The sequence below is a fragment of the Cygnus olor genome, chromosome 3 (assembly GCF_009769625.2).
Source record: "Cygnus olor isolate bCygOlo1 chromosome 3, bCygOlo1.pri.v2, whole genome shotgun sequence".
Lineage (NCBI taxonomy): Eukaryota > Metazoa > Chordata > Aves > Anseriformes > Anatidae > Cygnus > Cygnus olor.
Window position 1 is genome coordinate 42,697,450 of NC_049171.1, and position 26,999 is coordinate 42,724,448.

At 38.1% G+C, this 26,999-nt stretch overlaps 1 protein-coding gene across 1 annotated transcript in view; it reads right to left on the reverse strand.

Moving 5' to 3' along the window:
- The window catches only part of MMS22L (MMS22 like, DNA repair protein), a 96,571-nt gene that overhangs the window by 37,923 nt on the left and 31,649 nt on the right, over positions 1–26,999 (reverse strand). The window contains 3 exon segments of the mRNA XM_040552794.1: positions 19,603–20,112; positions 22,525–22,751; positions 23,108–23,227. Coding sequence (XP_040408728.1) covers positions 19,603–20,112; positions 22,525–22,751; positions 23,108–23,227 — 857 coding nt within the window.

A 26,999-nucleotide genomic window follows, 5' to 3' on the forward strand; every position in this document is an offset into this window, starting at 1 on the left:
TGATGGAGATAAATAAATGGAGAAATGGGTCAGCAGCCTACCCAAAACACCTCTTATTTAATTACAAAAAATAGCAAGTATTTGAAAAAGACCTAGCTCAAAATAAATTAATGGAAAAAGTAAAAGGAAATCAAGCTTCAAATTCATTACAGGCTGGATTCCCTAAATCCTAAATCCAGCAAGTGTCACCAAAAATGTGATTCTACAATGTGCAATACTGGAGACAGGGCAATACGTTCTAATAATTTTCTGTGAATTTAAATTCAAATTTCAGAGAAAAGGTGTTCATTAATAGGCCTGTATTCATCACAGATAGAAAATCTCAATGCATTTTATATTGCTTCTTCAGTCTACTGGCACAGATGTAATACAGTTTCTGTATTTTCAGATGCAGAATGCTAGGATTTATTTTTTTAAAAATTATTCTAAAACATTGCTTGCATTCTAAAATAAATATGTAATACTTTCCTAAAACATTCAGCATTTTATCAGCAGACAGCAAAAGTCCCTTAGTTAACCTCTAATTCATTTTTAGGACATAGATAAATCATTTGTTTTACCCATTTTTGAATGGTTATGTTTGATGAGTATTCCCTGTATATGTCCACTTGAAGAAGTGTCCAATGCAACATCTGCAGAACCACGCTAATAAAAAGTATTTATCTGCATGTCACAGAGCTCATCTCTTGAGATCAGAGGTTCTCACCTTCCCTGGAATGGAAAGCGTTAATGCTCTGAATAAAAGGTTTTCAACCGCAGTTGAATCATGTGAAGATTATCAATATAGCAGCAATGTACAAAGGGGCTTCAGCAAGGTTACTGAGTTTAATATAATCCCCTCTATAGCTAAGCACAGTAATAGACAACCCTGTATTAACTGTGGGCAGCATGTTGTGTGTGCTCAGTAAGACTTTTAAAATATACAGGGAGAACAAGAAATCCCCAACATCTTTATTATGCTCAAAGACAAAGTAAAGATATTAACAAGAGACACAAAACCCTAAAACACAAAGGTACAGAAAAAAAAACCACAAACATCCAGAGCTGCAGAATATTAGTTAGCACTCTCTCCTTAATCTCAAAGGGTGTAACTACATCGCCAAAAAGACAAGTTGCTATGACCGTAATTTAAATGCAAGCAACAAATGCGCTAGACTACTTTGGCTAGGTCTACTGGGAGGGAATATTATGTCCGCTTCAGCCGCCCCAGCAAATTTGTGCCAGACAGCTGTTGTCTTTTGCTAACCACATTTAACTAAGATAAGGTTGAAAGAGCATCAAAGACAACATAACTTGTGTGAATGCTGTGCAACTCGTTCACATTTCAGCTGTGGAAAAGTCTCGGCAAAATCCTGCAGTTAATTTGAGCTCAACTGCAATTTACCTTCATTGCCTTCACTACTATTGAGGCGAGTTGGCTTCCCCCCAGTCCTACACAGGCATACACTAAGACTGAGGTTTTCGTGGTATCTTTAATGCACAGGCAGCAGAAACTGGAACATGCGCACACACAGGCACATAGCTATCCTCCTCTGCTGATCCAGAATATCTTCTCAGGACCCAGGAGAGCCAGTCCTAGTACTACAATAGCTTTGACCAACATAACAAAAAATTCCCCAGTAAGTTCCCCTATCAGACGCAGAACTTGAAAACACTAAATGTATCAGCCTCTACTGCACTGTTTTGTGAGGATCCTCTTGGAAATGGATCAGGAGCAAGCAGTGAGCTAGCTGCACATGCTGACTCATAAATAGTAGACTGTAGGATTCAAAGTATGTTTATCACGCAATTGAAATATTCTTTACAAGAAGCAGACATTCAGTCGTGGCAGTCTGTAGGCACATCATTTTGTCTGATGGGAGATTAAAAGAAAAAACAACACAAAACTCTTAACCACCATCAATAGGACTTACCAAACGAACAAGAAGTTACCAAGCACTGTGGTGGTAAATGCCATATGACAGATATTTCCTCTCACAACACGGAAAGGGCCTATAGGAGACATTGGGAGCTCTGTGCTCAGCCCTGACTGCAAGGAAGGTCACCCTTTGGTTTGGGGATTTTTGTTCATTTGTTTTGTTTTAAACACGGAGTCATCCTTTATACAGAATACTTGTTAGAAAACTACTGAGAACTTGCAATTACATTTCTATAACTTTAAATGATAGGGACATCAAAAAAAAAAGATTCAATGCTAAGCTTGCTTTCCAAAGTATTTTATGTTTGAAAGAACAAAGTCTAAATCACTTCAGATGATCTCTATTCAAGTTCCTACCCCATTAAGAACACAAATTCTAGCATCTGTCATACAGAGAAAAGACAGTATTAGCTGTTTTTTTTTGTTTGTTTGGTTGGTTGGTTTTTCCACTGGAAACAGCGATCATTGCCAGTACACATGACTATTTTTTAACAAAATGACATCTTTTCCTTCCTGCCATCAGAGCAATATCAAAAGATCCACTCAACCCTGTCAAGGCCTTCCTAGTGAACTCTTTACTTTCATAATTGTAAAAAGATGCTGCACATTAAGCAATGTCCTGGTGTTATCGGCAGCAGTCCTGCCTACAATAAATACTGTTGACCACAAAACCCACGTTCTCCATTCTTACTGAAAAATCAAAGAAAGATGGTTGAGGTTGGAAGAAACCTCTGGTTTCTGGGGCTGGTCCAACCCCAGCTCAAAGCAAGGCCGGTCTTGAATGACTAACAAAAGTCAAAAAAAAAGTCAAAGTTTTACAACCTCACTTAGAAATTTGTTCCAAAGTTTGACTATCCTATTCCTGTATCTAATAAGAATTTCCTTCATCACAATCTCAGTCTATTGCTTCTTACCACCATACATACCTGTATGATCTCAAGGGTCTGATTCTATCTCAGAGGTTAACTCCCATTATATTGTTGTAGAAAATAAAATGCCTCCCCCCTACACCACCCATCCAAGCCTTCTTTTCTTAAGGCTGAACAAACTCAGTTTTCTCTGCCTCCTGTCACAGGAGATGTGCTCCACACTCGTAATCAACTTGGTGGTCCTCTGCTGGACTTAACCCAGTATTTCAGTGTCTTTCTTGTACTGGGAACCCAGTATGCTGCTTATTTATAAAACAATTATATGAAACAAATTCTTCCAGAACACCAGGAGGGCAGCAAAGTGCATCTACAGCTACACAATAGCTCATTTCCCGATACAATAAATTTTCTGATTTTTTTTTTACAAGTTAAGCCTCTTTTACCAATTCCTTACCGTCTTTTCTTCAGAAAACAAATTCCTTGAGATCTGAAAACTATGAAGTATGACTGGAATGCCAATCAACTCATTTTGAGAGGTCAGTGCTGAAACCCATTTTGAAGTTATATAGTTTCCAAAAAGCATCCTACATTCAGCTCTTCCCTGGGACTCCAAGATATGGATGACACCAGCTGACAATGATAATGACAGGACAGATTCATATTTTCTGTAAAATATAGCTTGCACACTTTAAAAAGGTAACTTTTAACACAGTAAAGCTATCCTAAATAAATAACTAGATAAAGTTTAATGGGTTGACTTTAAGCAGACTCCCTTAGAATTCATAGCCCAGTAGTTTAATGGACTTCCCACACCAGGGGTCAGACAGTCACATTGTGTACTAAAATAGGTCTCTGTTTAAGCCCATGGTGTTTCATTCAAACAGATGAAAAGCATATATATCTCTTTGGAAAAGCTTATGATCTGAAAGATGTGATAGTAAACTTATGGCTATGTAAAGATCATTAAAATTCTTCTTGGTCAAACTATGGAAATCAAAGTTTGGCAAATTGCTTGGAACAAACTCACCAAGGACAACCTCATCACCTCTTTCAAATGTTTTCCTTTACCACAGCATTTAGACATGCAGTTTCACTCATTCAGCTTGTTTTCATCCACGCTAAAATACAAGACAAGAGAAACTGGTAAAACATCCATCCTGGCTGTAGAAATCCAGCAGTTGAGTTCGTGTCTTCCGAGTTGAAATTTCCTGATCTAATCAGACGCGAAACGGACTCGGAGGAAAACTTCACACAGCCCAGAGGGGAAATGAAGGAACAATATCAAAACACAAACCCCAAATACTGAAAGCAAACAAAGAAGAAGTACCATTACTCAGTTACCTCTTCAGACATTTTGAACATAATTTCCAGCAGCACACCTGCCTTACATTGCAAGCCTAACACTTGATTATTATCATACCTTTCTTATTTTTCAGATAGGAAATCTGAGAAAATACTTTGAGGTGTTTGTGTTTCTCTTAATTTAAAAAAGGACTGACAGAGAGGAACTGTATTTCAAAGGGTTTTTTTGATCGTTTTTAAATGAAACTCTTCTGCTCCTAACTCCTCTATCTTTGCAGAAAATCAAGAATTGTACGTATATGGATACCCCCTAGCAGCTTGCCATGAATAATATACTGTAAGTTGTTTAGGAAAAATCCTTCCATGTCAGAAACCAGGAAGGCAGGCAAATTTGTGCTCAAGACAACGAAGTACTTTGTTTCTGAAGTCTAAAACAAAATATTGTACTTCCCCCCTGCAAAATCTTTTTTATTTTTATGGAGTATCTATTGTGTTAAAGGATGCTGTTCAAGTAATGTATCTTTTCAGTGAAGGAGATTACTTTAGGTAGAAAATATCCCTGACTAACACTGCTCCCAACATTTGGTAATATAGACAGCAGAGCTAATTTTCTGTCATTCAGGAACGTAGGCTTCTGTCATTCAGGAACTGTAGGCCTGCTAAACTTTTATCATCATCCCCTCTGAACACAGTAAAAATCACTGTTAGAACTGATGGTTTATTAGATCAAAGCTACCATCAACAATGTCAATTCTGCCCGGTAGTGTTAACAGGAAAATGTTTTACGAGTTCTACCACTGGGCATCCATTTAACTTCCAGCACCAGCTACGCTGTAAAATCGTGCACATAATTTATTTGGTGACCTGTGTGTGTGGGAAGCATTATCTAGGCGAAACTTCTCACAGTCTGACAAAATGCTTTGATTTGTACTGTTCAGATGATTGAACAAAGAGTTTAAGCAATCACCAACAATAGCTTTTATCTCCAAATGTGCTAAAAGTGTAATACTACATGAGAGCAACCTATTGCTTTAAGAGCAGATCTGATAAAATGGAAGTGATTGGATAAATATTACATTTTCAACTTGTACACATCTTGTCCATTAGGTTTAAATATTGCGTAAAGTTCATGTTTATCTTAAATATCATTTTTAGCAACTTCCCCATGCGATATTCCCAATACCCCCATGGTATCCACGGTAACCTCTCTGCTTGCATATACCTTAAAATACACATTAATTCCCATTAGGTGAAGTAAACAGAAAACAGCCATTCATATTTCCTCAAGCTACTGCTGACTTTTCTTTTAGCTAGTATTCAGTAGTCTTTGAAACAGTTCCCAGTTTAAGTCTGCCACATGCATTGACAGGCAGGTATGTCACCAAATTCTGTTCCCTGTGTCAAGGAAAAACTGATTTAATCACTCCTTATAATATATACAGTATACAAATACAGGTGACTAATCGATTCCTGCATAATCCCAACAGTGCAGATTCAACAACTTATGGTATTTCTTTCAGTGCTAAGGTACCATTACTACTCTTGCATACTGTTACTACTCTTCCCAACGTTTAATCTATTCCTTCCCTATACTATAAAAAGCATTTTATATATAATAATGTGACACATGCTGCAACGCCTTCCAAAAGAGAGACTCGCCTCAGAGAGGAAACACGCTCAGTAAAATATTATTAAACCCTAATATTCCTTTGTCTTTCACATGAGAACAGAAAGGGTTATTGCTTAAGAGTAAGAACTTTCAGCCCAGAATTTCTATTCTAATTTTTAAAACCATTCCGCCCCTATGGGCCTGCTTGGTACCTTTTTAAACTCCTTATGACACATTCACCTACTTAATAATTACCTTTCTACGAAAGCAGCCGATCAATGTATTTTCTGATGTTTTTACATAATAAACACTAGAGAGAAAAGCCAGCATGATCCTTGGGACACCTACTAGCTCCCACTACTCTTTCCCTATGTTCAGCATGTCATCCCCTTACTACATGGCATCGGGTACCACAGAAAGATGACATTTTGTTAGGAATGGCTGCTACTTGGAAATAATTGTTTAAAGTTTGCTACGCAGCTGGTGGGAGATTTCAGAGACCTTGCGAGACACACGGAGTTAAATGTTTAAGCTGTTTTTCCTATCTTGTTCTTCAAAACCTTAAACTAGAAAATCCCTCGAGTGAGAAGTCAGAGAAAGGCTGCCATCCCTTCTAGAGTTAAAAGATGCTTTTGTAAGATTTTAGGTCAGATTAACCTTTTGCTCACAATAGGGCTGGTTATTGGTTTTTATTTTTTACTGTCTTTAACACAGGTAAAAAAAAATCAATATGAAGCGAGACAAAGGGCTCTGGAGGCCCTGGCTACACCAGCTTTTGGTTTGGCTCATGCACAATCCTACAACATGCTGCGGCTGGGAAGGATTAGCCTGCTTGTGTTGAGTAAACCGATGATACTCAATAAACAGTTTCTGTTGTAAACCCCTTAGGACGTGCAAAGCCACACTAGTTGGCATTAGACCAGATAAGCTGCCGAACCAGCTGTAATCTCATTTAGACCTGAGCTGATCCTCCTGTCCTTTCATTCCACAGGATCAAAGCAAACCACTGAGGAGGCAGCTGTATTATAGCAGCAGTGCTTGCTGGATGCGGCAAACATTTCATAAATTCCTCTCCTTGAAGCAAGCCTGAACATAATCTACCCAGAGCCAGTTCAATCAATGGATTTCTGAATTCATTAGTCTTATTATTACAGGATAACTGTTTTCTCCACATAGTGTGGTAGACGTTGCAAGCCAACTTTGCAAAACAGCTCTTATTGCTGACCATTTCTTTCTGGTAATGCACCTTTGCATTTTTGCTGTGCCACATGAAAATGATTTAAATCTCTTCTACGCAGTATTTTTTTTTTAAAGACTGGAAATGAAACCAATTCACATATATTCAAGTAGGAAGCACCGATAATATACTAAAGTCTTCCAAGCGTAATTACTGGCTACCTGCTCGTACGCTTCCATGCATCAGTAATAATGACCAATGTTTTCTGAGCTTAATGACAGCAGATGATAATAGCGAAAGCTGAGATTATATCATTGTAGCAGCATAACAAATACAGACTAAAATTACAGATGAGAAAGGAGTCATTCTAAGAAAAAGATTTCTATTTGCCCTTTACTCTGTATTCTGTGGAATTAGGAAGGAGAAATATTTTCATTGTTAAAGAAATAAATAGCCGCTCTTAAACAAAAACCACAAAAGCAACAGGTCTTTTTAAACTAAGCAAAAGTGAAACCCAAGGCACTGGATCAAATAAGACTTGAGGGTGCAACATTTGATTTCTGGATAGTCTGGAGTTTCCACTGTGAAATTATAGTTAAAAAATTTCAGAGTGTAACCTTAAAAGCTTTAGAAGAGCATAAAGTTTAATTCAGAAAAGGTGTCAGCCGTTCCATTTCCCAACAGTGAAGTGAGCAATACAACATATACTCACAGATAAAGAAAGTAAAATTAGATTTGTAACTTACATTGCAATAGCCCAATATTATTAAAAACATTTGCACTCCTTTGATTTAGTAACTGTATTACCTGTTAACATAAAGTCAAAATTTTCAGGTGCAGTTGCATTGGAAAAAAAGAATTATCCAGAGCAGAAGCGACTCTTGTGTCATATACAAGTCACGTTAACAAGTCTTGGATCACTCCTTTTTGGAGAATTAACAGTTGCCACAGAAACAACTTTGGCCAGAAAAACAGGGGAGGCCAGATAACCCTGACACCTAAGGTAAAACCAGCAGTGCCTGTGACTTACTGCTATTTGCAGCCAGCATAAATATAAAACACATTCATGCACGTGAGTACAACAGACAGGATCCCTCAGAGGGAACTGCTCCAAGTTACGGAGCACAAGATCTGTATCATCTTTGCGTACACACATCCTAACCTATGCTATACAGATCTGTAGGACTTCTGTACCTGTTCATTAATGTTTTTAATCAGGGTATGAAAGAAACTGTTCCTGTAATAAAAAGCTTCAATAAAGTACAATACAATCAGATGTTTAACACAAGGAAATGATTTGTAACAGATTACAAAAAGGAGATGTTTATTGTGAAGCTTTTTTTAAGCACGAAAGCACAGATGTGCTAGAGCATGTTACAGGCAGCTGGCAAAGATAAACAAAAGGTATTTGCACCTCTCATCTACAGATGTGCAAAAGACCCCAGTGCACATCTCTTCCTCAATCACACAGAAGCCATCTGATGTGTTAGTTAATGATTCCCCTCTCTCCACTCCATTCTTCAGACATAAAGGGGTCCCATTTAACATAATCACTTAATAACAGCAAAGTGATGGGTATCAGAACCCTAATTCTTCTAATATTTGCAAAATCCAGCTCTTTGTAATAATAATAACACCATGATAGCAAACTGTAAAACTGTGTAATTATACTTTAATTGCATTGTGAGGCATGCATTAATCACAAAGTTTAAGTACCAAGGATGGAATTATAATAATTCTGTAAAACAAATTTAAGCTAGCTAAGTAGGTCAGAACCACTAGCATGCAACAGGAGACCTCTGGGAATTTATCAGTTAATGGCTATTTATGTGCAAATGAGTGCCCTCCAACCCTCCCAAATCCTGTGTAGCTGAAGGGTATTTCTGTTAACCAGGAGCATGCTTAACTGCTGAGGCATAAATTAAACCATTTATTGGAATGATTTTAATTCTTCTCTTCCCCCACCCACTCTTACTACTCTCCCTCCACCCTCACTAGCAGCAGAATTTACAGTATTAATTTACATGGAGATAGGACTGCTGAAGAGTTTTCAGAAATTACCCTCTTTCAAAGAAGGAAAAAAAAAAAACAAGAGCTAGAGAAAAACTTTCAGTAAGACAGGAGCAATGCAAATCTTCCAAAGGGTGGGCTGAGCTATTAGAAATTCTAGAAGTTCAATACCATGGCAGTACAGTAGAAATGCTTTTATAGAAATGCTAATAAACTCTAATGAAATTAAATTGTTTTATGTCCTCATACTCTAAACTTGGAGAAGACAGAGAAGCTCAAGCTGGATGTCATCAACTGTATTCTCTGTTGTAATTCTCATACTGTACAGATATCAGAAGTTCTCTTTAGAGAAAAAAAATAAAACAACAAAAGTTTCTTGGTTGCAGGAAACATCTTAAATTCTTGAGTTTGACTTAAAAAATAGGAGCCATTTTTGATGCCTTAACAAAACACTCAGAGTCAAAATGTATGGAATTTTCACTATGATGTAACATGTGCAAGATTTACAGGCAATGTAAATGATTTCTGAACACATAATCATAACAGTAATTCAGGGCAGCATGGTAATGCAAGTGTAACCTCAAGATTGACTCTTGGGGTTATTTATTTATTTATTTATTTTTCCCTAAGAACATACAGACATTTTCTAGCAAAGGCTAGAATCCCAGAATACTGAAACAGTAAAAGTTTGATTGTCCTAACATCAACTAACCATACCCCGCCCCCATTACCCTAAACAGGGCCATGTCTCCCCACTGTCTAATAATTACACTGTAAAAAGTCCCCTGTTTGCCTGTATATATTCCCTGTGACATTTGGATAATCACAGCTGTGCTATAGTTAATTATTATGTAACAAATAAGATGATCATGGTGCTTGCTGATGTCATCTTTGCACCTAATACCAAACTCCACGTAAATGTAACACACCAAACACGTACACACACAGCACTTTCTCCCCGGATAATGCCATTGGAGAATACCCCTGAATATACAGGTGTGGTGTGAATCGGAAAAACTCCCTTGGAGTAAATCTTTAGCAGCTTTAAAATATTTCAGGTAGATGCCTGGAATGCACACTCAAGTATTTTCAAATGCACACCACCACCAGCTAATCAATCTATTCCTGTCCAAGCAAACAAAGAATGCCAATGAAAATATTTGCTTTTTTTCTCCTTGTTGACTTTCCCTAGGTAAAACAAGGACACAAAAAGCAGTAAAAGAAAACCTCATTGTCCTGGCTGTGTAGTTGCTTGTTCCTCCCTTCTCCTGCCCCTCAGTAAGAGACTGCACACACTCAAGGCTGTGGTGCACGCTCCTGAGGCTGCAGGTGTAGTCACTGCATTACCATACAGAGAAGCAAGAGGGTCCTGCTCCTTGACATGGATCTGCAAGCACACACATCAAAGCAGAGGCTTCCTGCCCCTCTGATAGCAGCCAGAGATTAACAAGTGAACAGAACTATTTGGCAAAAAAAGTTCACTCCCGCATTTTCTTTCGGAAAGAATCAGCACAGCTGTACTATCAGAGCCAGTGGCAGCCCACGGCTGCCTCACCGTTCCCTGCAGTGAGGAGCTGCAGCCTCGATATCGTCTGTACCTTCCAGCCATTGGCAGGGTCTCAGCATTGCCCTAAGGCTTTAATTAACCCCGATCAGAGATAAACAGGGCCTTCTGGTTGTGAAAAAGAGGAGAGAACAGACAGTACCTCCAGCTCAGCAGAGAACTAAATAAACCACAACCTGTTTTTACCTTCCTCCATTTGCTCCTCTCTGTAACAGTGTCAGGAAGGGACCCCACGAGAACACGAGAAGATGCATGATGCACACGCTGCAGGGTATGCTTGACTCTTCCAATTTCGTTTCTAGGGAGGACAGGGTGGCCCACTATTTCAGGATCATCTCTTATCAGGCACGTTTTCAGTGTTTAGTACCACTGGAAAGCAAGCTGGAGCTTTTAAGCATTGGCAATTAATGGCACTTAGACTTGCTCCAAGCCAAATAAAACACGACAATGCACACCCACATGCCCTGGATCAAATATTTTTCTTTAGAAAAAGTCTAAAAAAGCATTTTCAAAGTCATTTTTTGACAGATTTCCATACTTGAACATAAAACCACAGCACAACCTTCCACAGAGCCACTGTGGTGTGCATGTGGTAAAGGCCCCGCTCAGACAGCCTCTGGTCTGGTTTCTTTTGTACCCACCAATTTCTGGTTTCACCGAGGTTTTGTTCTGTAAGGAAAATCATGGAACACTGTTTAGGAGGCATCCTTACTAACCCATCACCAGCAGCAGCAAGCACTCCTTTGTTTCAAGTCACAGAAACAAGTGAAAGGCTGGGGAGCACCCCAAGTCGCTAAAGGAGTTCATCTCAGCATTGATCAGCTTACAAAGACTACCCCGACAACTGGTTGTCCAACACAGTCTCTAACAAGTGCAAAAAAATAATAATTTGATTCCACAATTACTTTTTGCAGCCTGTCAGAGCACTGACATTTACAGCCTGCTCTAAATAACCAAACAAAAGTGCTTCTGCTACAAATTAAGGCAATTCCTTCTCCACTGGCGTAGAGAACAACAGACAACGTGTTGCCTTTGCAATATACGTTTTCATACTGGGTAACTTCTAGCACATCTCCTTTCAATCTTTCCTAACTAAAACCAATTTCCTCAAACTTCTACAAACTTCCTACTCTCATCATTTACTTCTGCAAAGCTCCCCACTCTTCAGTTTACTCATAAATGCTCTGCAAACTGACACGTTCAGAACTGTGCACAGAACTACAGCTAAAAAAGGAACAAGCAGTTCCTATATTTCACCTGCAAAAGTTTTATTAACACACTTCACAACAATATTTAATTTTATTTTTTCTTTTTCCTAAGCAGAGTCACATCAAGGCCCACTTCCTAACACCATACAGGCTGTGTGCACGAAAAAGGCACTGCCACAAAAGTTATCCAACAGGCAGATTTCAGTCAAATTTCAAATAATTACTTTCTTACAGCCATTATGTTCTTAGAAATTCATGTAAATAGCCATGTAAATAGAGGTCAAAATATATGAACTGTATACATCCCATGCTCCTTTAAGATATTAAAATCCACCTGAACTACCATTTACAAACAATTTTGGTTTTCCTCCGTATTCCAGGCAGAAATTGTGCTAGTGCAGGGACAAAATAATTTATCTTGCTGCCATCCGTGCTAGATGTAGGCAGCAAAATCTGCAAGAAAGGGTAGGATGGACAGACGGGTAACAGCTACGTCAGCTAACCAACCACAGATCTGGATAACATCACCTTTGTTTCTATCACCTCACAGTACATACATACATATCACGGTTCCTGATATTTGTTGACAGCATGGCAGCCATGTCAAGCTTTTCACGTGTTGTATCAGACTTCCTCTCTCCCAAATTGAGTAGTTGGTCTTCATTGTATTTCTTCTTCTTTATGAGTTCTCCGAGATACCACAGTAATTTTAAATTCTGTTTCTGCTGTCCATTTGAACACAGTGAGCTTGTATAGGGACAAAAATATGTTATTTCAGACAAACTCTGTAGCTCGGATGTTTACATCAACTACAGCTAGTTGTGCTAAACAGTTCCTTGTCTTCAGTGATCCAAAGTGAAACCATTAAACACTGATAACACTTAGAACACCATTCAAGTAGCACTACATCTTTTACACTAATTAGGTTCTTTATGGAAATATTCCCTCTCATTCCCACAGACTCACAACATTTTGTTGTAAAACTGTTTGTGCTTGTAAGGCTGCTGTTTACTTTTCTCTTCCTTTTTTGTTGTAAGACCCAGAAGCAAGCAAACTGGAAGTTGTTTTTAAGTCACAGAAGAAATTTCATTATTAGCAAAAGCATCCCGGGAGAAGAAGAATCAAATAATATATACCCAGGCAGAGCACAAAAATAAACAGAAAACACAGAATACGTTTAGGTTTATCCCTCCTCTTCATTTAGGCACTCGTTTCACGAGAGAGCTAAGTTGCTTTTGCCAGTAAGACAGTCCCATAGTTAGCAGTAAGAAAAGCTTATCACTCTACTGATCCACTGAATCTTTCAGAAGTGCCCAAACCACTACAAGCCATGTTGTGTTCAACACTTGGGTGCTTTCCTTGCTTTTCACTTTCCGCCATTAAGACAAGTATATCCACTCGTTCAGTTAGCATAAGGATTCTCTTTGAGTTCATTCAGATTTTTTCCTGCTCTTTAAAGGTCAACTTTCTTTAAAGCACGCAGCCACGAATTACTTCTCCTCTCCAGGGATCACCTCCTCTCACGAGGCTAGCAATGGAGGGAAGAGTACAAAAAGAGGCATTTTTGGGGGGACCGGTGTCATGCACACACAGTTCAGTACAAGCAGGAGACTTGTCTAATCACTCTAGAAGACTACAGTGACGTGTGCTTGTCCCCAGACCCTCAGTACTTTATCACTCAGGTTTGTCATCCCACTAAGAGAAGGGAACAGAAGCGCAGAGGCACAGATGCACGCCGAACAGCCTCTCGTCCTCCCGTCCGCTTTTTCTCCACTCTCCCGTGCAGGCTGTCAGTAGGAGGCAGCATCGACTCTGACAGCGGCGGCTCGGCACCACAAAGTAGTTGGGAGCTCGCTTCATTCTTCTGTCATTATATAAGCAAGATGACACTGTTCTCTAATCCAGCCAAAGCTGATAAGTACCATCAACCTGTCACTTCCTACATTTCAAATTCTAACGTTGCAGCATCAAAGAGTTTTTACATTTCGATTTCTTTTGCTGGCAGCAGTCGGTAGCCTCTCATTCTCCCACGGTGTTCTAATGCAGCATTTGCACACCGGGGTTACTCCCAGCCTGAATAGCAGGTCATCCCCTACTCACTGAGCTCATCTGCGGCCCATGTGCTAGGCAATTTAGATCCAATCAGCCCTTATTTAGCTCAAGAGTAATGAGCAGCATAGTGACACAGACTTAAGCCTGACCCTCAGGACACTGCTCATCAAGCAGTAAAACTGTGACAAAATCATTCATCTTCCACCCGCTGGCAAGAAATAATACTCGCACTCACTGTATTACTTTTTCAAGATATAGAAAAAAAAAAGTCCTGAATTTTCATGATGTGAGACATTAATTTGCAGAAAGCTGAATTCCCTTAAACCCCCCTGTTGCTATGAGCTCACCAGGGGGAAATAGGCCTTAGGAGACTGAAATGGAATAAAGAAAATTGCTTCAGCTTTCTTTTCATTTTAAATAAGCCTTAAATCTGACAAGAGATATCCTAAAGAGACAAGATATATATATCTTGTAAGGTAACGAAGAAACAATCAAAATTAAGAGATAAGAAGGCTACTTGTGTATAATGGTTTTATTGGTGAAAGTATTTCTTTGTCTAACATCCACAACAAAAAAAATACTCCGTATGAAGAGCCATTCTTACACCTTGTGCAAAGAATAATAGAAGGAAAACAGAGGGAAAACTGTTTTGGGGGAAAACTGCTTCAAAAGCGAGACACTTCCATCAGAAAACAAATCTGCACGTGATGTCCTTCAGCGAGGAAATATTTCTCTAAACAACTGCAGGGTCCCAACTGGCAGGTTCTTGGTACACCTGGCTATGATTTTACTCTTTATTTTGCGGATTTACTCTTTCACAACAGTAAGCCTTGTACTGCTGCCAGGTAGGCCACATAAAACCCACATGAATTAATTTTTGATAGATAAAATGGGTACAATGAACGAAAGACAGAAGCATTTCAATCTGCAGCACAGGGGACAGAGCTGCGTATCTTCGCAATTAATGTCAGCACTACACTTGAGTTGCTTTGGCTTTGTACCTGTAATGATATCAGCATTATCGGGGTATCAACAATCACAAGATTTCCTGACTGCTTTTGTTATTCCGGTTCGTTCTTAAAGTGATTCTGAGGCAGATGTTTTATTACATCCTAAACACCAATATGAAATTGATTTTAATCAATCAGCTCTCCTGTGACCTTCTAGTGATTCAAGGAAACTGACAGTGAGAAGTGGAAGTCAATATTCTTGCAAACCTGAACCGATGCGACGCATGCACAGAAACTTTCTGCAAGCAAAGGACGAGGTACAGGGTGCACTGCAGCTACGCTCCCCATTTCATTCCTTCGGATAGTAATGCTTTCAGAGCAGAGGACCTGCAGTCAAAACACTGCAGTTTCAGCTAGTCATACCTGAAGTTCAGTACACAAGGGAGAAAGGTACAAAACATTAACTTTACACACAAAAATCCTGAAAAAGCAACTCAAATCCCTAACAAAGTAGAATGAAGAGTAAAGATCAATGTCAATTTTCAGAGCCACACCTTAATGCAGTAACCACAGCTAAGAACACATCCAGAATTCCCACAGAAAACTCTAAGAGATTACTCGAAAGGATTTAGACACAGCAAACCTTTTGAAAGAGTGCTGTATTCTAAAGCAGTGCTTGCTTCCTATACTCCGAAGTACAGAAAGGCTGAACGTTTTTACACTCATTCAAGCCTCAACTTTATTAGTACTATTACTGCACCTAAAAACAAACAGCAAACCTTAAACTAATTTAGACCTTAGGTCAAATTAGCACAGCCAGCCACGCTTGCTCCCCAAATTTAAGATTTATATTACGAAGTCAGAAAGAACCATTTTCCATGTAGGTGAACAAAGGTCCTAGCAATATTTAATGACTTTCTAATGGTCATTCATTAAGCCTGGCAGATCTGTGAGCCAAACCAAGATCTCCTAACAGTTCAGTGGTTTAGTAACAGGGCTACACTCTGCTTATTTGGACATCACAGAAAATATACTTGTGGGATGGAATGGGTAAGAGAAGGCTCATGCTCTTCCAAACTGCTCTGGATACAGTTTTCAGAAGTTCAACATCAGAAAAATACATTTTACAAAGACTAACGCTAAACCCCCTGAGGGGGAAGAAAAGAAGGAAGAAGAGGGAAGGACCTTTCTATTCTCCTCATGAGCTTATCTGCTGATTTACACGGTAACAGAGAGCGGGGGAGAGGCTCCTGTTGGTCTCGGAAAGCTTCCCACAGGCTGTTTTGATGGCAAGTATAACGAAAAAAAAAATTACAAATGACTACACATTTCCATAGCAAAGATATACTGGATAATCTATTCCTATCGCGATTCCTCTCACAACCTTAAGGCTTTAACATCTATAGCTAGAAACATCTAGTTCTGCCGTTATCCATGGCCCCACTATTACTGTAACTTTTAATTAGAGACATGTTTACCTGAGTATTATTCATTTAGAGCTTATAAAATGTACACACTGAAATTTTCAATAACTTTTCAAGTCCTTCAGCATTGTACACATGGAGCATAAATACAGTACACACGGGGCATAAATACCCACAAATTGTTTTCAAAATGAAATTACTGTTTATTACGTTATTAGGTTTGTGGTACTTTTCATTTCTCCTACGGGAATCAGTAGTAGTAAGTCTCCCTGAAACTAAGTAAAGATGCTCGGAGTACCAGCAGTGATTTTACACCTAGGCATGCACTTGCATTTTTATAATCCTGTACCTCAGTGCTAATGCACTACAAAAACCCAATGCCAGGATGATGATAATGAGAGAAAGCTCATGTCAGAGCTATACCTGATTACAATAAGAGACATTTTAACATGTTTCAAGCACTTCTTTTAAGAATAAGATATTGCAATGCTGGAACCTACTGTTTCCAGGCACTCAGCAAATTTCCCTGAGCTTGTGTCCATTCTTACAGCGAGTTCTCTCAAATCCATTAAATGTCTGTATTTTTATTAACTCAGGGTTTCTTTTTGTGTCATGAAGCACTCGGATGATGGGAAGTGCCAGAGATTTGGAACAAATGAAAGCACACATGGCCAAGCATCCTGCATTAACCTTTTGTTAAAGAAGAATAAAATCAGGATCCTAAAGCATTGTTTAGAAACAGAAACAAAAAATAAAGGAAAAACTGACACCTGAGCTAGATGTTGAATGTTCCAAGTAAACATAGGAAGGAAGCACCTTGTACTTCATGGATTTGGGGGTTCTTGATTGTTTATTGTTTATTTTACACATGCTTTTAAAAAGGAGACTATTAAAATACAATCTTACACTTCATACTGAATCTCACTCTGAAGATCAAATACATGGAAGTGCCAGCAAGTAGCATCTTGTTTCCAATTATCCACTCACCACAGATCAAAAAAGTAATAAAAACGAGTTCTCCTGACAAGTCAGTTATATTTAAATATATGGACACTGAAATAATCACAATGATAACCATTAATTTTTTAAAACATAATGGCCTAAAAAAGCTCATTTAAAATGGCAAAACCATAGATAAATGCAACAATTAAAAGCTACCAGTACTTTTCTAGAAGACAACAAAATACAAAAATACCTGGAAAGGGTTATTTTAAAACACAGTGGTATAAAAATGGTGCAGGTGGGGGTCTCTTTTCAGATGCCTTTTAAGAAAAAAAGAAAAGAAGAAAACAAGCCCTCTATCAAAACCATGTATGCCAAGTTTTAGCCCAGAGCAAGTTTTCACAGCTATGATACAAACCCTTGAAAATAAAGGTTTATAATGGAAATGCTGACAGACCCTTAACCATAGCAGCATGAATACCTATAATTAAAGCAGAGCTTTTGGCTACACCTCACTCTGCAAATGAAAGATTGCTATTTTTACAATACTCTCAAATAAAAGCAAGTGGGAAACCTGGAATGTGATTCTAGCAACGCAATAAGATATGTTAAAGGGGACTGCTAAAACTATTTGACATTTTAAGCTTTAAACACTGAGGCATTTAGTTTAACGCACCTAAGTCAGTATTTTCATAATGCTCCTTAATCAGCAATAAAGAATGCTCCTGTGAGCCATCATCCGCGGTTAGCAGAAAATGGCACATGAAGTTGTTATTTCCTAACAGCCTAGAGGGAGCTGCTTCACTTTAATCAGTGATCTCACTTCCTTCCTACCTGTAAATTCTCTATTGTACAGTTATAAAACTATTAGCGTGCAATGTGCAGAAAAATTACATTTGTGAAAGGCCAACTACCTTGTATCTGCCTGAATTTTAAAAACAGGAGAGAAAATTGCATTGAGCAATTTCATCCTTTCCCACATTTCGAAACAGACCAGGTGTTATCAGTCTGGTTAAGCCACTAATACTTTCACCTTTGGTTAGCACAGTCATCCAAATTTTCTGAATGAAGAAAATATTATTAGCGTTGTTTCACTCGTGTGTTGACAGAGGACTATTTCCAGCAAGTCTGTCAAAGTGCAAGAGAGAACCAGCAACACTTTACTGTTTCCCATACCACCAAGATCAAAGTGTTTTATAAACAATAGGGAAATTAAACTTTGTAATTGATGGGATAAATAGGCAGATAACCAAACGTATAAATACAGAAGCTGAAATAAAGAACAGTTAAAAACAAGGCTCTAACAATACCTGACATGCCAACCACTATTTGAGCATGTTGGTAATTCTAATATTTCAGCAGACCTCCTTTTAATGAAAAAAGGTATGAATACCGTACTGTATATTGCCCATGACATCCTGAGAAATCTGTAATAGACTTCTGTGCCCTTCTGTCTGTGTTACAAAAGGACTACATAACCCTCAAGTTTTGGAAAGCTTCAGAACAATGTCAAGTTATGAAATAGGCAACTTTCACAAGTCTCCCTACTTCATCTTAAAAAGCAACATTACAAATACGGTGTATTAGCTAACGGAGAAAATGTCAAAGTATTTTTGAAGTCTCCAATTTATTCCAGTAAATACATTCAGTTGAACTGAAATAATAAATAATAAATCAACTAAACTTAGTTTCATGCTTCATCTTTTTTCAAAAGACTGCCTGAAAAACAGTTGTCTTCGGATGTATAAGCTATTGACAGCTGCACTCAAACTACTAGACAATAACAAAGAACCTAGTTGAAGAGAGACCTTGCATATGGGCCTCACTGTTCCTATTATGCACTCTTCCACAGCTCTCTCCACATATTTCAGTCTTGCACATTTGAAGTAATGGCAGATCAATAGCTGCCTCTTAATATAAATATATAAAAAAAAAAGCAGTTTGGGCTTCAAACTGGAAGACTACCTCTAAAAGGCATCAGTAGACAAAAATATGCTTATTACTGAAGGGCACCGTAGATGCTGAAACCTGAACTAGTACATCAAAGCAAAACTGCTTCGAAGTGGTAAAATATGATTTCCTTCTTTTCTAACAAACCTTAGACAAGTATTTAAGACTCCATAACTGTTGTGTTTGATTGCAACCTTGCTGAAAGAAGAAAAAAAGAATTAGAATGAAGTCTGAAAAACAGAAAATTCACTGGGGAAAGAAAAAAAACACCACAAATAAGCATTACTTCAGTAATTTAGTACAGATAATAGTTTCAAAATTTCCTGTGCCAAAAAGAAATAATATCTGAAACAGTGGCAACTGAACGACTTTCTACAGTGTCACTAATTCATTACAAAATATCAAAGACCGCAAACCTGTGTTAACTGAAATAGTAAGGAAACATTTCTAAAATTCTAAATGCAGCAGGGCATTGGCAGATTTCAAAATTTAACATATCATTCACAATCCTCTAAAGTTATCTTTTTCCTTTTGCTCTATTTCAGTAAGAAATTAGAATGAACTACAGCTTAACCTGAACACAAAAAACATTCCAGTCTATATCCACAGTCTAACAAAATAACTTACCTAAGTCTGGCTAGAACAACCTGAAGAAAATTCAGGACCATACTCAGTTCAGCTCCTCGACAAGCAGGCAGCAGCATAGTAAAGCCATCATTTAGTAACTTTTCCTCAGAAAGGCTCAAGTAGCAGCTGGTCTCAAACACTTCTTGGACACCATCAATGTATGTTGAAAGTAGAGTCCAGAGATTTTGTTTCTGTGTGTAGTCATTTTTGGCTACCAAAAACTCCTTTGCTTTGTCACGGAAAGCATTTGAGAGTTTCTCCGCTAGGACACTAATATCCATATTCTTCTCAACATATATCAAAAGGAAAGCAAAATGACCTCTCCAAATGAGAGCTCTCTGAGACATGGTGACAGAGGATGGGGTCAGGAAATCCAGAAGATCCAGCACTCTACTCACTATATCTTCTGTCTCTGCCACAATTGCTAGCATAAGAAACAGGTTAAAAAAGTTCTGCAGCCCCACTTCTGTCAGCTCCTGCATTCTTTTCCGATGGAACTTGGAATAAATTCTACATTAAAAGAAAAAAAAAAAAACACAACAAAAAACAACAAATCAAGAAAGAAAGTTTTGTAAAGCATTAAATTTTCTATCCACTTGATACACAAAAATTGCATTTTCCTGCTTTTAGTTTACAGGTACCCTGTAAATATCCTCTTTTCCTTCCCCTCATCTTCTCTTTTAGCTAATGGAACACATTATTACAATTTGTGGTCCACTCTAAGGTACAAATTAGAGTTTTCAGCTCAGATACAGCCTAACCTTCCTTTCTTATCCAACCTCCCATAGAAAGCTGAGCACAGTGTGATGAACAGACTCTATTTTGTCAGTGACACGTTTCCTCCATACCATGCCTTCACATCATACAAACTCAGCCCATGAAGGCTACTGGGATAGGAAACAATTTAAGTGGTATCTCTCAGTATTAGTGAACAAATCCTGTAGCCCAGCTTCTTTCCTAGCAACTGTTATTTCCAGGTGGCACACAGAAAACAAAAGAAAAAACACAGGAGCCCTCCTTCCTTTAGATACCAATTTCTCTTCTTATGTTACACTACCAAAGTTTGCCTACTCAACTGTCACTGCAGTAAAACTAGAAGGAAGATTTTTGATGGAAAGCCCCCTTTCTCTGCAGTACTGCTCTTTATTGAAGGCCAATTGTATGAATTGAGGATTACAAGTCTGGGAGAAAACAGGGAAACTGGGAGAAAACAAAGAAACAGGAAACAGGAGGCATTTGGGAGAGAAACCTCTACTGAGCAGAAAGATTTTAAGAAACATTAGGATGTATTGCTTATACAATAGTGTTAAGTCATATGCTGAGAAGCACTGCTACTTTGCAACTTTTAAAGTGCCTGGCAAAAAGCAGAAATCTTTTACGCAGTTATCTTTCATGCTCAGATCTAGACTTTTAAATAAAAGTCACCATTCTTATGAGAGAGGAATAAGATGAAAATGGGTAGCTTAACTTTCCTTCTGTGCAATTAAAAACCTGGGTACATGCTTCACCTTTAATTTAAAGTGAGTTCCACATACAGTAGTTAAACATCCATAAAGGCTGTTTTCCTATCCTGTCACCTGGAAAAATAGTTGGAAGTGGTGCTGAGGTTATCAAATCTAGCCACCAAAAATTATAGCAAATCCAATTAATGTTGTTTAGTAGTAAATTACTACTGACAGGCATTTACGTTCTTCATGCATCAATTAATGCTTGGTTAGCTGCTGAAAACAGAGTTCATCCCAAAATCATAGCTGTAGGCTGTTAAATTTTGCTACTTGTGTAATTAATTTATTCAAGTCAGAAGTGATGAATACTGGTTGAGCAGACTGACAAAGTGTGTGTTGTGTATTATTATTCCCCCTCTTAAATTAGACAAAGTAACAAGCTATAACAACACAAAAACTTAAGTCTAATTTGTTTTCAGTGAAAATGAAACAGACTAATTAAAATTACTAACCAAAGCAAGACACTGATTCTGCATATAACAATTTATTTGTTTCAATATGTAGTTGTAGCAATTTTAAAACCCAAACTTTACTGACTGTAACAACTCTTGAAGCTTACATAGCTAGTACACACATTTTCCCCTTCTGATAGCAAAGATAACCCTTCTTTTTTGGGAGAGACATACGACATAGCTCTATAAGGTCTGCATGCACATTTTATCCATTTTTTTATTTACATATTAACTTAATCTTAAAAATCAAAACCAGCAAAAAACTCCAAAACAAATCTAAGTCAGTTATAACCAATGAAAGAAATCTTAAGTGTTAGCACCTTTAACAATCAGTATGATATCATTACTAAAAGTTTTGAGGACTCAGTAAGTACACGTAATGTCACAATTTTGATTAAAAAAACATAAATATGTATGCTGTTAAATATCATGACTTAGCACCTCTCTTAATTAGTATGTTTCAGAATTAAATGAAAAAGTAAAACCCTCACAAAAAAATATTGTGAGAAATGTTGGCAACCGTATAAAGGAAAAAGGAAATATAAAGGGAGTTGAAGGCATAGCAAGAGCCAGGCTGTATGTTCTTAGACAACACATGGCTTACATGCAGCTCAAAACAGAATTTCTGTGCTTTAATTACATTACCTTACTGGCAACAGGATTGTACCACTGCATAGTTGCCAGTATACCATATTCCTGGCTGGTGGGACGAAACAAATCATCACAGGCTGCGGATGCCAAGATGACTCTTGGACCCAGCTATACACCTGTCACAGCCTTAGCTGGCAACAGAAACGAAATGGAACAACTGCCTTCTTCAGACCACGAACACCCCGGATCCTTCACCCCCTTTACTTTCTCATGAGCACTGTACCCCACTTTGCTTTAGTGTGTGCCTCAAAGGGCCATGCAGTCAGACCGACTAGATCTCTTATAGCACGAGACAAGCCAAATTGCAGCCATACCGTCCTTTAATTTGTTTCCAAGGATGCACGCCACTGTTCTCTGCCTCTTCTTTCATCATCCGTGCCAAAATGCTGAGAAAAATGAGGTAACTGTTGCTGGACTCGTACAGGGTGGGGATCTGCTGTTCACAACAGCAACTTTTTACCAACTCAAGCATTGACAAAGAAGTTTTGCTGATATTTGCCAGACCCTTCAGACCAAGCCACGGAACAGTAAAGCAACTGTTCTAAAAGAAAAAATAAAACACATAAAGAAGATAAGTAGCAATAAATGTTAATATTCCAAAGACAGTAAGATACAATCCTTCACACAAACAAAAGGGCATGTTCGTACCACAACTCCAAAAATAAAGACACATCAAAAATGTGCAAAGTGTTTTCAGAAGATCTTAAAATCAGTAGCCCTAATGAAGAAAAAAGATACATTCTAATTCATATAGCAAATTCAGGCATACTGTCATTGACTAGTCAATTTTACAGAAGTATAGCAATCATGTTTGGCTAAAGGGGAATCAGAATTAATTGCTAAAAACTGAAGATGATCCACATGCAATTCTGTATTTTTATATATTCATTTACTTACCAGGTTCTTGCTGTAATAATCCCAGAGTGTGGTGACAACAGATAGGTTCCAGTCCCAGAAACTACTCAAAGTCAAACAGCATTGAAGATACATTCGTAACTGTTCCTCTAATACACCAGTCTTGCAAAGGGAATAAAAAGTTTAAATGTAGGAGGGAAACATCACCATGTCTACATATAAACCCAATACTATCAGACTACCCAGAATAATTTCTTCATATAAACATTATTTCTCTTAGAATGACTCCAGAGGAGGGCCACAAAGATGATCAAGGGGCTGGAGCACCTCTCCTATGAAGGCAGGCTGAGGGAGTTGGGGTTGTTCAGCCTGGAGAAGAGAAGGCTCTGGGGAAACCTTACAGTGGCCTGCCAGTGCCTAAAGGGGGACTACAGGAAAGATGGGGAGGGACTCTGTGTCAGGGACTGCGTTGATAGGATAAGAGGTAATGGCTTTAAACTAAAAGAGGGTAGGTTTAGCTAAGACAGAAGGAAGAAAATCTTTACTCAGAGAGTGGTGAGGCACTGGCACAGGTTGCCCAGAGAAGCTGTGGATGCCCCATCCCTGGAGGTGCTCAAGGCCAGGCTGGATGGGGCTTTGGGCAACCTGGTCTGGTGGGAGGTGTCCCTGCCCATGGCAGGGGGGTTGGAACTGGGTGGTCTTCAAGGTCCCTTCCAACCCAAACCATTCTGTGATTCTCAACAAATATAAAGTAAATGGCATCTGCTATTACAAACAATGAACTAGAACATAAAAGCTGACATACACAGAGACATTGTCATCCAATGCATGTTGTAATGCAGCCAATAAATAGTTCATCGTGCACCCTTTCAGGTGTCCACACAGTTGTAGACTTTACAGTAGCAGCAACCTCAATACTGGGGGCCTAACTTGAAACACAATTGCACGGTATAGGACCTTACAGAACAGTAAATAGGGCACTACACTGAATGCATAAGAAGTCAGCTGAATGTTTAAACCCTTCTGTCATATGTGTCCAAAGGAAAGCTCATTCACCACTGATACAGAGGGAAGGTACAGCTATCTGGAGAGGTCATGCTTCTCTTAACAGAACAGAAAATGGGAAGATCTTTAATTTTTGAATCATGTCCCTTGTTAAACTCCTGCAACATTGCAATATTGATAACATCCCAGACAACTCTAAAGGAACAGCAAATAAGCCTCTGAACAATTGCTAATGAGTTCCTCTGCAGAAATAGAAACATTTTCCAAATGCTTCCATCAGTTCCAAACTTTGCAGACAAACCAAAGACAACCCACAGTAAAGAAAATAGGAAATTCCAAACAATTTGAACACACTGAAGCATTCAGATTGCAATTGTGAGCTACTGAGAGCAGGACAGCTTTTGATGTCAGCAAAACTCGACTTGCATCAGAACTAGGACATAAGGAGCTCCCCACTCAGAATGAAATCATGTGTTTAATCCAGCCAGTTTTAGGCATCTACCTCAGGATGATAGTAAATATAACACCCTGGGAGGACTTGACTCCACTTGTTCTGTGACGAGAGAAAGCCCTAACCTACTTTCAAATACATCTAAATACTACACAGGCTTGGAAATCCTAAATGTGTATGATGAGCTAAAGAACGATACAAAGGGGAAGAAAAATAAAAGAGATACAAAATGGTTGGACTTGATGATCTTAAAGGTCTTTTTCAAACTAAATGATTCTCTGATTCTGTAAGATGAGACTACGACTTAAAATCATAGCACCAGGACAGGGAATGAACAAAACCTCATTCATGTCTCAGATAAATACCAGGAAGCTTTCTCTTTCAGTTCCAATTACATCGCTGGATCATGGACTATACAGGGTCCTGGTTTACACATGTCCCATGTTAAGCCAGTTCAGAAATGGTTGAATAAAAAAAAACAAAACAAGAAGAAATACAACAACAACACAAAACCAAACAACCTACCCACTGATGCCAAGCAAAAAACAACATCAACTGTGTTATATTTTTGTTATTTTTAATGGTCTTTCATTAAGTACCTGTTACTGAAAGACAGTGACTTTAATTTCACCCAAAATGGTATCTCTTATGGCTTACTATGTCTTAGATCTGTTTCCCCCCAAGTTTCAATACAACATAGGAGTTATAACTCATTAACTTATCTCTAACTTCATAAATCTGGATATACATTCCTGTAGAAAACATTATTTTCTACACTTTATCAGAACACTGTAAGCACTTACACCAACCATCTACAATAACTTTTAATGTTTGCCTTCTCTTATGAAAAATTAATCTAAGTTATACACCTTCTAAAGAGGTATATTTTTTAAGCAAGTTGAAAATTGAAAAGGCATTTTCAGTTGTCATAGAAAATTACACATTCAAGATATTACATATAACGTATGGAAACACTGAAGTGTCCATAGAGAGGACACATCAAGAGAGTAAGAAAGAGAGAATAACAGTTCAAATACAATAAAAATGTCAACAAATGAAAGGTGATCATCAAGAATTATTCTGAAATGACATAACACTACATATAAAATCAGTAGTGTCCCCAAAATAAAATAATCTCACCCAAAACCAAGGGACAGAACTGCAGCCATTTTCAACTGTGCTATTTTTCATGAATAAGAATCTGGATATAAAACAAACTGCAGATGAATATATCTATTCCTCTAGAGAGATCTACTCCATTACAAAAGATGACAAGACAAACAAAAACCACGCATACCCATTTTGGAAAGAGAATGCTTAGTCCTAAAATAGTAATTTGTGCACAGGATTATATTTATGATCTAATTTAACAAACAATGACTATTTCAATTAAACTAATTCAACAGGAAACATGGTATTGTGAGCAACTTCAATTTCAACCATTATTTATCTGTCCAACAATAGTTTTAGAACGGCTTCCAAAACCAAGATAGTACTGAAGGCTTTATCTTGAATTTAATATGAAAGAGTTCTCCAGACTTCTAATACCCCTGGGATTAATGGATTCTTTCACTTCTCTTTTGCTTAAAATGGTCTCCTGCACTGCTGGAAACACTATGAGAACTCTTGAAGTAGTCAGCTTTTATTTATCGCTGAAGGGAGGAACACCAGATACTATCAAAATGGTAGTATTATCTAAACACAACATTTTTCTATTATGACCTCCTACTGAAGTAACAAAATTGGTTTCCTAGAACACAAGTAGTTCTGTATTTCGTTTAGATTAGAATTAAACACCAAAGTAGTGAAGGTATAATAAATTTGAGGCAGAAATCAATCATGAAGCATTTACTTCCCCAAATGAGAGAAGGCTAGTAAGACAGACTGCTATCAGCCCTTACAAACAAACTAAAAACCCCTTTGATTCTCACAATAAAAGTTCCTAAACAAATTCATCTTATACTAATAACCCATTAATTTAGTCAGTTTGATGTTGCCTAGTATACAAATACAGGTGTTAATATTCGTTAACATTCCTAGTACAGTAATTTTCATTTTGTGCAAACAGAATTGTAGACCAGCTCTACCTTTGTCGTTAGTCCCAAAACAGAAATCCAAATTACAAAGAACTAGGCAATACATCACATAACCAGTTTCCAATAAATGTCTCAAGTGTTGAAGATGTTGGTCGTTGAATATAACCGCTGGTTTTGCGATACAGATGGGAAATCTTTCATACAAGCAATTGTCTTCAACTCTATCTATCAAGATTTTTAAAAAAAAGGGTGATTTCTGGCTGAGAAACTCACCAATCTGTCAACTGTTTGAAACTGAAAAGATATATCTAAGGAATCATAGAATGGTTGGGTTGGAAGATACCTTAAAGATCATCTAATTCCTGCCATGGGCAGGGATACCTTCCACTAGACCAGGCTGCTCAAAGCCCCATCCAACCTGGCCTTAAACATCCACAACTCC